Source organism: Hemibagrus wyckioides, linkage group LG10 (genome assembly GCF_019097595.1).
Source record: "Hemibagrus wyckioides isolate EC202008001 linkage group LG10, SWU_Hwy_1.0, whole genome shotgun sequence".
NCBI classification, from domain to species: domain Eukaryota; kingdom Metazoa; phylum Chordata; class Actinopteri; order Siluriformes; family Bagridae; genus Hemibagrus; species Hemibagrus wyckioides.
In genome coordinates this window covers 17,046,482-17,059,166 of record NC_080719.1, presented here as the reverse complement: position 1 = coordinate 17,059,166, position 12,685 = coordinate 17,046,482, and the positions used below count along the sequence as shown (strand labels likewise).

The 12,685-nt window shown below is 42.5% G+C and overlaps 1 protein-coding gene across 3 annotated transcripts in view; it reads left to right on the top strand.

Annotated features, from left to right (window-relative positions):
* The window catches only part of tle2a (TLE family member 2, transcriptional corepressor a), a 36,760-nt gene that overhangs the window by 20,092 nt on the left and 3,983 nt on the right, over nt 1-12,685 (top strand). The window contains exons 3-13 of one of the 3 annotated variants that reach the window (XM_058401114.1): nt 591-654; nt 2,428-2,472; nt 5,455-5,517; nt 6,452-6,526; nt 9,308-9,524; nt 9,678-9,694; nt 10,452-10,544; nt 10,689-10,733; nt 10,822-10,983; nt 11,064-11,190; nt 11,680-11,888. In XM_058401114.1, the coding sequence (XP_058257097.1) occupies nt 591-654; nt 2,428-2,472; nt 5,455-5,517; nt 6,452-6,526; nt 9,308-9,524; nt 9,678-9,694; nt 10,452-10,544; nt 10,689-10,733; nt 10,822-10,983; nt 11,064-11,190; nt 11,680-11,888 (1,117 nt within the window). Of the gene's footprint in view, nt 1-590; nt 655-2,427; nt 2,473-5,454; nt 5,518-6,451; nt 6,557-9,307; nt 9,525-9,677; nt 9,695-10,451; nt 10,545-10,688; nt 10,734-10,821; nt 10,984-11,063; nt 11,191-11,679; nt 11,889-12,685 lie in introns of all 3 variants that reach the window. The other 2 variants (XM_058401113.1, XM_058401115.1) reach the window with 2 other exon arrangements.

Here is a 12,685-nt window from a genome sequence, read left to right as displayed (position 1 = left end):
AGCCTTGGGGCTTGCTGATGAAGGGCACCTTATACAGTGTGCACACACACAGCCTGGTCTGGTGTATGAGATGCCCTTCACCAAGCCCTGAGGCTGTAATATCCCTCTAAAAGTGTGTGTGTGTGTGTGTGTGTGTGTGTACACAGGTGTATGTGTGTGTGTGCACAAGCATGTGTTTTTTTCTTTTTTCTTTTTTAATTTAAATAAATGCATTGCACTTCAGTCACACGATTGGCTGATTAGATTAGATAATTGTATAAATGGGTTGATGCTTAGTGTGTGTTTATTATATAGAAATCATACACACGTATATGTAGAGATTTTGAAACAGAAATCTTCTCTAGTTATTATAATGGTTAAAATTTTGTTTTGGATGCTGCTGAATAAGTCACTAATGAAGGAATCGGTTAAATCTCACTCACCTGTGACTGACGTGATGTGAGCTAGCTTAGCTTACCAGTGTGTGTGTGTATTTGTATTTGTGTGTGTGAGTGCAAGTGATTGAGAGAAGTACTACAGCTTGTTATAAAATGACTACCTTCAGGCTGTAACATGTGAGAATGTAAACTCATTTCTGTGTTACTCTACAGCCTAAAGCTGGAGTGTGAGAAACTGGCCACGGAAAAGACGGAAATTCAGAGACACTACGTGATGGTAAGTCACGCACACACATCCCAACACACTTGGTATAGATGCAGACAAAAAGACACTAGCTTCCTGAGATGTAAACAAAAAGATGTACACTGTGAGTGAGTCTGTGCCCATGATGGACTCAGATTCTCGGCCCTGGCTGACCGGATTGGAACCTTGTGTGTGTGTTTTTGTTGTTGTTTTTTTCTTTAACCCATTCTCTTCACGGTATGATGTTTTGAGATGCTTTTCTGTTCACCGCAGTTATACAGAGTGATTGACTTACTTCCTGTCAGCTCAGACCAGTCTGCTCAATCTCTTCTGATCTCTCATCAAAAAGGTGTTGCAGCCTGCAGACCCGTCACTCACAGGAGGAATTTTTTTGTTGTTGTTTTGGTGTACAGTTCTCTGTAAACTCCAGAGACTGATTTGTGTTTAAATCCCAGGAGATCAACAGTTTCTACAATACTCAAACCAGCCCATCTGGTAGCCATGATGAAAGTCACAGAGATCACATCAGACCTTTTTTTTTTTTTTTGCCTTTTCTGATGTTTGATGTGAAAATTTAAGTGAAACACTTGATTTGTACCTGCCATTTTTGTGCTGCTGCCACATGATTGGTTGACTGCACAAATAAGCAGGGGTATGGGTGTTCCTATTAATGTGACCAGTGAAAGTATACTGTGTGTGGGGGGTCTGTACACACAGTAAAACTCATTTATCTGTTTTCAGTTACTGCGGTATCACTGGAGTCCAGCACAGTAAATATTTTACAGAGAACATGAGAGAAATCTTCTCACTTTGTTTTTAATTATTATTATAAAGGATCCAATTTATTATTAACTTTTTATTGATTCTAATGTCCAGATTAAACATTATCATGGGTATGTACAGGAGTACATAGTGTTTGCTACTCTGAGGTATCTGGTATCTGCTGGAGATGAACGGATGCAGGGGTCCTATTGTATACGAGTCAAACACACAAAGCAGACGCGCGCACACACACACCCAGAAATACATACATATGTGCACACACGCACGAGCGAAGTACAGCTCGGCACTGTGCATCAGATAGCTTGAATAATTGTAAAAGCACACGGTGCATGGTAACCAGTCCGGCACATATCTGTGTGCAAACTCCAGCATTTCTTTCATTCTCTCTTTCTCTCTCGCGCTCTCTCGCTCCTGCTCTCTCTTGCTCTTGCTGTTGCTCTATCTCTCTCTTACGCTCTCGCTCTCTCTCGCTTTTTTTTTTTTTGTTGTTTTTTTGGCTCATAATTTCTGGAGACGTGGTGTTGCCTAGCAACAGTGTGGGATTTTGGCGAGGCAGGGGGCGTATGACAGACAGCTGTCACACTGCTTCTTTTATTGCCTGTGCTCATTTTTCCCTCTCACTGTCTTATACAAACACCCTTCCCTCCTGGCCCACGCCAGCTCTGTGTGTGTGGAACAGCCGCCTGACCAAACTGATGCTAATTCTGCACATGTCTGATCCACACACAAACACACACACACACAGGCCATTCCTGTCTGCTCGTGTCCTGATTCACAGTCAGAGCCGTTTGCACCACTTAAGGTTTGGGTCAGTCATTCTTCCATTCTGGCAGCTGTCAATAAAATGTCTGCTCCGAGTATACTCCACAAACAGGAGAAGAAAAATGACAAACCAATAATCAACCAATCAGGACAAAATAGGTGTGTCCACTTGCCTGCCTTGCCTCATGACAGATCTTTCTCCTGTAAGTTTAAGTGGAAAAAAAAAAGATATTAAATACTTTTCTTTTTTTTCCTTTTCAGTACTATGAAATGTCCTATGGCCTGAACATTGAGATGCATAAACAGGTGAGTTTGACTGGATGAGTTTATTTATGTACACCGATCAGGCATAACATTATGAGCACTGACAGGTGCCATGAATACCACTGATTATCTCATCGTGGCACATTCTGTCCTGAAAGTTGATGTGTTAGAAGCAGGAAAAATGGATAAGCGTAAGGATTCAAGTGAGGATTTTGCCTCACATTGCAACTTAAAGGACTCGACAGGTCAGGGCTGTTTTGGCAGCAAAAGGGGGACCAATGCATTATTAGGCAGGTGGTCATAATGTTATGCCAGATTGGTGTATTCTAAAGTTTTGTGTTAGTAGCTTAACTACTGCTTCAATCGAGGAAACAGTTTGGTCAAAAATGCACCAAAATTTAGCATCACAAGTCCTTCCGCATATCGAGTTGTTCAGTGTCTCAGGCTTGTGTATGTGGTTACTGGTGTTGACGCAAGGTAAACTGCATCTTTACAAACTGAAGAGGAATGTGCTATCGGCCCTCTTCCACATTCGAGCTCAGAACACTCCCGATTAGAGGCATTGTGATTGACAGGAGAGAGTGTAGGCCATTGCTTCCACCCGAGAGCACGGCTGTGACGTTCAGACTTACGAACGCTTTTCTGTCATGAACTTATCTTTAGTATTTTTGAAGCACTCTGCTTTCTCTGAGCAAAAGGTAGCAGACTGAGCAGCTTATTTTTATGCCGATTATTTCATTTAGCCTCTTTTTTTTTTTTCCCCCATTTTGAACTGTTTTTTGACACCAAGGCAATGGCACATTTTGAAAGAAAGTTCAAAGCTGGATTGTTAGTAGTATGAAACTGAATTTTGTATGTGAAAATAGTGAAGTGTGTGTACATAAGCGTGAGATTCTCTTTCTGTGCATCTGCATTTTCTGACCTTGCTAGACTTTTATTATTGCCCTCCTGCCAATTTTCAGTTTAAATCAGGTCACTGATCTCCCAGTGTCTTCTCTCTCTCTCTCTCTCTCTCTCTCTCTCTCTCTCACTCACTCTCACACACACACATACTCTCACGTTTTTCTCATCCTCTCCTCGCTCCCCTGCTCATTCGCTCTGCTCGCCCAAGTGCATCATGAAATCCCTCTGCTAATAAAACCATCAAAACCTTTTACTATTTCTCTCTCTCTCTCTCTCTCTCTCTCCCCCCCTGGCATTCAGCCCCTCCCTCTTTCTTCCCCTCTTGCTCTTGCCTCTGCTTTTGGTCGTTGCCATTTTCTAACAAGCAGTGATTTTGTCCTGTGGGGAAATGGGAAACAGGGTGACGAAGGATGGATGGATAGAGGGACAGAGATGAATAAGTGGAGCACTTGTTTAGTCTGCTGATAAACAACAAGCCTGTGCACATACTCAGAACCTGCAGGTCTCCAGCACGTCTGCTCCGGCTGTGGCAAAGTGCCACGAAGTGTGTGTTCCACAGAGCTGGTGCCGGTGCTGCGTTGGAGAACCAAACAGTTTCATGATCAGATGTCAGAGATTCCTATGAACTGTGTAAACAGAACGATTACAGAGCGTTCTACCTCTGGCTTTTTAAAACATATTTTACATATTTTTATTTAAGTCAAATCCTTCAGTGTCTCCACATAGCACAAAGATATCAGTAATAGCCCACAGTTAGGGTGTGAACTGAGAGAAGGCATTTGCCAGCTGGCCAAACAGAAACTTCTGGTCTTGCACTTGTGTGAAATTGAATCTTTAGGAATTAAAACCTGACCCTAAAGCGCTAGAGTCGATTCCACGGTGTCAGGAATCTGAGAATCCATCGTTGATGATAGACTCCCTCTAACAAACATTTTAAGTGCTTTAAGCTCTTTATTTGCACATTTTCTGTATTTCATATGTCTTTTCAGTATTGGCATCCTTGCCTCTTTCCTGGATGAGTCCCTATGATTTTATTGATTTTTTTTTTTTTTTATTTAAATAAATATATAAAATCTTTCTTCCATTTTCGGTCACCTGCTTGTTCTCCCCCACTAGCTCACCACTATCACATGACCAGCAGTGCTTTCTCTGAGAAACACAAAACCACTGCATCCATTTCGATCTGCTGCTCATGCTGTCACAGGGCAGAAAATGCACTCTACCCTCTTCCACATACATGACCTCACAGACGCCCATGATTGGCTAGTCTAGTGGAGGAGAGCGAGTATACCATCCCATACACACACACAGCATGGCCAATTTTGTCGTCTTAGACTCCCAGCCATGAAATGAGCTGTTGTGTTGCCGGGATTTTGCGTCTCCTGATGCAGGGCGAATGCTTTCCTGTTTCGCCACAAAGGAGTTCATAACATTTTTATTTTCCACAATAATCTTCAAATCCCATGCATAGTCTTATTTGAATGTAATTAGCATAACCAACTTGATGATCAAGTTGTCATGGTAACAAGCCACTGGTCCTTGCTTCCAGACAAGCAGAATTTTGATTTTAGAGCAGAACTGATTTTGGTGGCTGGAAAGCCTTTTTTTTTTTTTTTTTTTGTTTTCAAAATACGAGAGGTTTTACTACATAAGCACCTTGTCTGGGTAAAAAGGCTCTTTGAGGTGGCAAGCTTTGGCATCAGTGTCTCCTCTGTGGAGGCTAACTGCACTGAGCTGGAGCACTACAAGGCTCTCAGGGAGGAGGTCGGCTCTCTGTGCTGGAAGAGGGACAGCAGATGCCGGGCATGAATATTTTACACACTTCCCCTGCTCGCTGTGCAGCAATTAGCCTTAACCAGATGTGCAGAGCTGAAATATTTACTAGGTGTGTGTGTACACAGAGCAAGCGGCACACTATCTGTCTTTCTCGAGCATTAACGCACTAACACCCTGTCTCTCACACTCGTTTCTTCACTCGTTTTTCTTCACACAATCGCGTTCATTCTGTTTCTCTTTGTCTCACTCTCATTTTCGTTCTCTGGCTGTCTCTCTCCCTTAGCCTCACTCCTTCTCTCCCTCACATGCACTCGCTCGCTCATTATTTTTTCTCTCTCTCTCCAGACAGAGATTGCTAAGCGGTTGAATGTGATCTGTGCGCAGCTCATCCCATTTCTCTCACAGGAGGTAAAACACACACACACACACACACACCACTGAGTCATACTCCTCCTCTTTGAAACACACTCTTTCCCTGACATCTTTTCCTCTGTCTCTTTCATGTATTCTCTCTCTCTCTCTCTCCCCCCCTCTCTCATATTTGTGTAGTCCTTTTGCTGTATCATTGTTAATAATTATGCATGCTGATTTCATTAGGGTATGTTGGCATCCATCAAACACACATTTTGCCATAGATTACAGTGTGTTGATGGACAGCATGCACCCAATACACAGCAACATGTGAAATTATCACTTGGATCTCTGTTCATCATAGTTGAAATCAAATGATTTTATCGTAACCACCCAGCAGCTGATGGGACACAGGTCCTCAAACTATATGCAGCTTAGAGACCTCTGAAACTCCCACAGACCTTCTCAGTGCAGTATTTATTTTCTGAACATTATCAGATTTGCAGATATTAGCCTCAATAACAACAGTATTCCAGCAGTTTTATTAGAGCTTAAGAGCTTTATTCCTACTATAAGAACACATTATGCATGTGTTTTTTGGATCTACGGTTAATTCTTTAAGCGTTTGTGGTTTGGGTTGCGCACTCAAAATTCAAGCGACAGGTCAAACAGGCTAACTATAAGAAATCTAAGATAATGGTGGTTTGTGGTTTCTGCTGCTGTAACCAACAAAAAACAACTTGGAGTCCCTGGCTATGCTTCACAGACCCATGTATCCATAATTTGCGGTTACATGCAGGGGGAAACCTCTACCCGAACACACACCAACGATAACGGCACATTTGCAGTGCATTTCATGATCGATGCCAAAAAATGTCTCTGTGAACTCAGCCCCTCCTTCTCAAACATTTTTCCATTACATTAATAGCCAGTTATTTGCGCTGACGTTTGTCTGACTGGTTGCTGTTTGTGTCCTGTGTTGTGTCTCCAGCACCAGCAGCAGGTGGTTCAGGCCATGGAACGCGCCAAACAGGTGACTATGGGGGAGTTGAATGCGTCGATAGGGGTACGTGGACTCCCCCCTCTGCCTCCCACAGTGTGTACTTCCATCTTCTCATCCAATTTTTTTTTTTGCGTTTTTATGTTACTTGATTAGATAAAGTATCAGATACGGATTGTGGTGCCCGAGCAGCAGGATTCAAGTGGGTTTGTGTTTTGCCGTCGTCTTGGAATCCGCCGATGGGCTGTTTCCCACGTCTGAAGTCATAAATGCAAAATCTTTGCATTCAGGTGCACCACTGACATCGTATCATTAGCCAACCTGTTTCGTTTTGAAGATTATGAAATGAGTTAATGGTAGAAAACTTGAATATTGGTTATGATTATGATGGCGCACGAATACAACACAACATATAATTGAGACGATAGATCACGGCTTCAGTTCCTGATGTTTACATCTGGATTTTTGTGACTTTTGTTTTTAACCCACCCATTGATCAACATATCGGAACACAACGTGACTCTTGTTGCTTGGGTGTACTTTGATAGTTTCAGTTAAAAAGGATAAACCAATATACAGACCTAAGAGCTGTCTATGGGGGAAAAGTGAACCATTTTTAAGGAAATATCAATCAGAGCCACTGCACAAGCACACCAAACAGCCAATACCACAATTTGGAACATCATTAAAAACCAATGAAGTATTAACAACCATTCATATGGGGTTGGCCAATGAAAACAAGAGCAGTGGATGACTAACACTGTGAAAGCTGTGAATGGAAAAACAGTCAGTGCCTTCACAAACAACCTCTCGCTGGGGCAGGTGTGGTGAGGTGAAGATATCCTAATCCACCTTTTTGAAGAACTTTTGAGAGCACAAATTATAGAAGCCATACCACAAGTTGCAAACCACTCATCAGCAGAAGGCTAGAAAAAAAAATACAGAGATGAGAGACACAAGCTCTGGAACTGAAATTAATCTTATAGTAATGGAAAAGCCAAAGTGTGGAGAATGCTTATGATCCAAAACACACAAGCTCATCAGTCAAGCACAGTGGAGGTAGTGTCATGGCTTGGGCTTGCATGGTGGCTTCTGGAAACAGACTCGCTAATCTAATGATGGCAGCAGCAGAATAAATGCAGAGTCTACAGAAACATCCCGTCAGCTAATTTACAGAGAAATGCAAATTCATTGGAGGAACTTCATCATGCAGCAAAATAATGATCCGAAGCACACTGCCAACACAACTTGGACTTCATCAGGAGGGAGGGGGGGGAAGTAGAAGGTTTTAGTCTGGCCAAGTCGATCACAAGACCTTAACCCAAATGAGCATCATTTCACCTCCTGAAGAAGAGACAACAACTGAAAGAAGCTGTACAAGCATCACAAAAGAAGAATGCACCAGTTTGATGTCATAGGGTCACTGTCTTCATGCAGCTATTGCAAGCAAGGGATATGTAACTAAATATCTCAAATAAACTCAACACTTAATGTCTTGAGGATATTGGAGAGACAAAAGAATCAGCTATGTCGTTCCAATACTTTTGAAGAGGACTGTAAGTAATAAGTTGCTAAAAAAAAAAAAAAATTGATGGCACGTGACGGCCGCGCATTATGGTGCTTAGTCTTCTCTGAATGAATACCACATTTTCCTGAGCTTCAAGTTGTACTCCATTATAAAACAGACCTTTGAAACCCAAATTTCATTTCTTGTCAGATTGTGTCATGCTGTCAAGGGCTCAATGGAGAGACGCATGAATACCACAATATGGTTTTGAACTTGAACGTCATCGTGCAATTCATCATGTTTATAGAAGACTACTTATTGCTATATTCTGTTTGTGAGCCAACGGTCACTTCCGATTGGCTAGAGATGCTGTGATTCCACCCAGAGTGCAGGAAAAATTGCATTCCCTCTCGCACTCGGTTACAGATGGCTGTGGCTGTAGTTGTGATTTTGAAATAAAGCCTTACTCAGGAAAGCCTCTTATACTAGAGGAAACTGTACAAAATGCAATGTTAATGCTATGTTTTGTAGTCTAGAGAAGTCCTGGCTTAATGGTTAAGATGTTGGAGTACTGATCGGAAAGATGACTTCAAATCCCAGTACCACCAATCTGCCACTGCTGGGCTCTTGAGCAAGGCCCTTAATCCTCAGTTGCATTAAAAAAAATTAGATTAATTCATCTCACTCTAGAAAAGGGCGTCGGCCGAAAGCCGTAAAATACATGAGTTTTGTTTACTACAGCAGCAGTATCCATCACAAGTAGTGAGAATCTCACTGGGCTGATTATTTGAGCATCCAGTGGTAATGCAGGTTTCTAATAATCTGACAGTCTGTCCATACTTTTGCTTGTTCGGTGTTTTGATGAAACCCAGAACTGAAGCTTCATGCTGCACTACATGATGCTTGTGAGTCATGCCTGGTGTGAATTACAAGCGTCATGGAACATTTCCGGCTCATGTGGTAAAATGAGCTTTGTACAGCAGCACTCCCAAGGAGTCTTTTTGTTTTGTATTAATGTAAAGATCCTGGCTTCATATAGCTATAATACAAATGCAGCGTACAGTCCAGGAAATACATCATACCATGATCATGTTTGGTTATATAGGATTTGAGGCACACAATCCATAACAAAAAAATTGTTGCATTTTCTTTTGTTTCTCAGTCATTCATTCAGTTATGTTAAGATTCTGCTTCCCATTTTCATGCGTGTTCGTTACATAGAGCTGTGCCAGCTGTGAGGCTGCCCCTGCCCCTCTGGCCTCAGTGTGGACACACTCCCTCTGCTGCACCACCGCTCAACTCGATCTGATCTTTCGTTATCTGTCTCTCTCCATCTCCAGCAACAGCTACAGGCTCAGCACCTTTCCCAGCATGCCGCTCAGGCTCTGCCCATGGCCCCTCATCCATCGGGGCTATCCCACCCAGGACTGGCTCTGGGGGGCAGCTCGGGTCTTCTGGCTCTTTCAGGCGCACTTGGGGCACAGCTGGCTGCTAAGGATGAAAGAGCACATCTGGAGGCTGTAGCGGCGGCAGCGGCTGCTGCTGAGCACCACCGGGGTAAGAGCTGTTAACCAGAGCTACATTCTCTTCATCACATTCTGTTTAATCCTAATCTGCCTGATGAACTCATTATGCATTAGTGGGTAGATAGTAACTGTGTGTTTTGTTTTGATTGGCTGCGGGGATGTGCATCTGCCATGACTCATCCAGACCGTGAGGCAGGACCAGTGAGTATCACTTGACCCTTTTTTCCTCTATTTTACTCTTTCATTTTCTTTTCTGCTTCTGTCTTCGTTCTTCTGCTGCCCATCATCTCTCTCTCTTTCGTTTGTGCTTCATTTACATTGTACTTTTCTTTATTTTTCCATCATCTCTTGTCTGTTTCTTTATCCTTCTTCTACTCACCCTAGAGTCATCCAGTCATGCTGTCTTCACTCTCTCGTTGCTTTGACACTGGAAAATGTGGTAGAGCTTCAATCCAGATCTGTGTGTACCTCAGTCAAGTGTCTGTATTTGTGAAATTAGGAGAGGGTTTTGGGTCAGCAACATATTTTGCCACACACCTTTAGCAAAGGTTAGGTTTTCTGTTGTACTTGATATCAGACAACGTCGCTAAAGATTGCTTTTCTGTAAAAAAAACAAAACAAACAGTGAATCTGACTCTCTAGTGTATTTTTCACAGTTCTGTTATTAATGCATGTGCACTATTTCCATCTTGGTACTCTGGCCAACCAAATTCAACACTAGTACTTGGTTATGATATCATTCACTTGGTAATGGAAACAACAAAATGTGGATCATGGTTTTGTGGTGGTACCACACTGTCCGTTGGGGGGGAAAGAGAAAAAAAAGCTTTATTTGCTGCCTCTGCCAGCTTTGCTCTCTCACGCTCTCTTACAGCCATGCAATAAGCTGCTTTATGGACCTGAAGTCCAGAACTTAAGGAGCCGATTTGATATTTGCTTCGTCTTTCCGTCTTTTTAGAGCTCCTTATCAAATGGAGACAAAGGCCGGCCATCAGACTACCTCAGCAATGGAAAGAAAAGGAAATCAGATGAAAAGGAATTCACAGATTACGTGAGCGAGAGTCTCTTCACATTTGTTGAATGTCCCACATGCGTCTTTTTTTTTTTTTTTTAAATGAAAACTGAGCAGTAATATTTTAAGTTTTCAGAATGTGATTAAACTGTTCGTTGTGTAAAGACTTCCTTCATCCCACAGGGTAGCGATGCTGATAAGAGTGATGACAACTTAGTAGTCGATGAGGTGAGCTCTCTTATTGCTTTCACCACGCTTGTATGGACCAGGAGTTAAGAGGCTGTTGTAAAGGTGTGTGTGTGATGTTTGTGTGTAGGACCCTTCATCTCCACGCAGCGTGCACTCGTACTCCTCCAGAGAGAATGGTCTGGACAAGCTGCCCCCATCCAGGAAAGAGCCTCTGCCTCAGGCCAGCCCCACCTCCCTGACGTCCTCCTCCAGCAGCGCCTCGCCATCTCGCAGCAAAGATCCTCCCCCAGTATGCATACACTCTCTATTAGCATATTCACACACTTGCAATGCACACACCTCCTTATAATTTTCTGTCAATCTTCTCAGCGAGAGAAGTCTAGTACCCCGGGGCTGAAACCAGGCACGCCCATGTCTCAAGATTCCGCCACCCCCGGCCCCAGTGGCCCACCCCAATTCCGCCCTGTCCCAGGCAAAGCAGGTGTGGACCCTCTGGGTAAGTCCCAAATCACTCTAGTGTAGTGGTGTAGGGAGTGAAACGCATGTGTCTGAGAGATGTCTTCATTATTGAAGCAGGGGATGAGTAGGCCAGCAGAGGGCAGTAGTGATCTTCAGTATTCTCTGGGTTTTTTTTTGTTGTGGTTTTTTTTTTTGCAGTGATTATAGCTTGTGGGTTACAGTTTGATGGCTAGTCCCAATGCATCATCTAGTTTGGCTATTTTAGTATAGTCAAATGTAACACACACGCTTTGTTTTGGGTTTTTTTTTTTTTTGGCTAAAATGTTTCTCATTGTAATTGATGCAGAGCCTCAGTCTCAGGTCTGGTTTTGAAATATTAAGTATCCTTTCTAGTTTGAAGCACTTAGACCTGCTCTGAATATCAGCAATAACTATAGCTCATGCCACTTAAAAGCATGCTCACTATAGATAAGAAATAAAATGATTGTCAGTGTTGAACCCAGAGTGCTCTGTCTCTGTTTCTCAGCTCTGGGTGTGAGGAACCCTCTGGCGGTGCAGGGTGTGTATCCACCCGGTGCGTTCGGTCTGCCGCCTCCGGGGGTGAACGGCGAGCTTGCTGGAGCGGCTGCAGCATATGGCGCTGGACTCCACCTCGTCTCGCCACAGATGAACGGCTCTGCCGCTGTAGCTGCTGCCGCCGCTGCCGCCGCCGCTGGATACGGACGCTCCCCTGTGGTGAGACGGCATTTTAGCACCATTTTAAAAATAATACATGATCTGTTTCCAGATGATTTATGCACTAAAATTATTTGCATTATTGAGGGCATTACATGCATGGTTATACAATCAAACAACAAAAAGAGGAGAAAACAATCCAGTGTACGACGAAAGTTTTTTTTTTTGTTGTTTTTTTTTAAACACTATATTTTGTTACATAATTGGTTGCTTTTTTATATATATATATATATATATATATATATATCTATATATATATATATATATATATATATATATATATATATATATATATATAGTAGTTTGTAGTTGCAGCTTTAGTTGTACGTTTTCTGGGCAGCATTGATATAACAAGAACAAGTCTATTACTGGACCACTTTAATTGGTTTCTTCTAGCCCACAGCATATTTTACAACTGATTAGGAGCTTAACTGGTTTACACACCAAGTGCTTCTGCCCTTAGTGAAGCCTTAATTTAGACTAGAGAATTTTCCAGTTGCAGTGAACACATGCATTCAGATCCTTATTTTCAAAAATATTTGATATTTCTTCTTATTTGTGGTGATTTTACCTGGATGTGCATGCAGGTTTACCATCATGCAGTGTCACTGTGAATGTCTCTCTGCTGCTTGGGAGGTGAATTGTAATCGCAGTGAATGTGTTAGCCAGCCTTTTACTTCTGTAACCCTTGCGAGTTGCCTTTCAGGAAAATAGGCAAATTTTTAAGCAGAGACGATCTATGTGAAGGCTCAGAATTAAAAAATTAGCATGATCCTTTTTATGGCAATATCAAATCA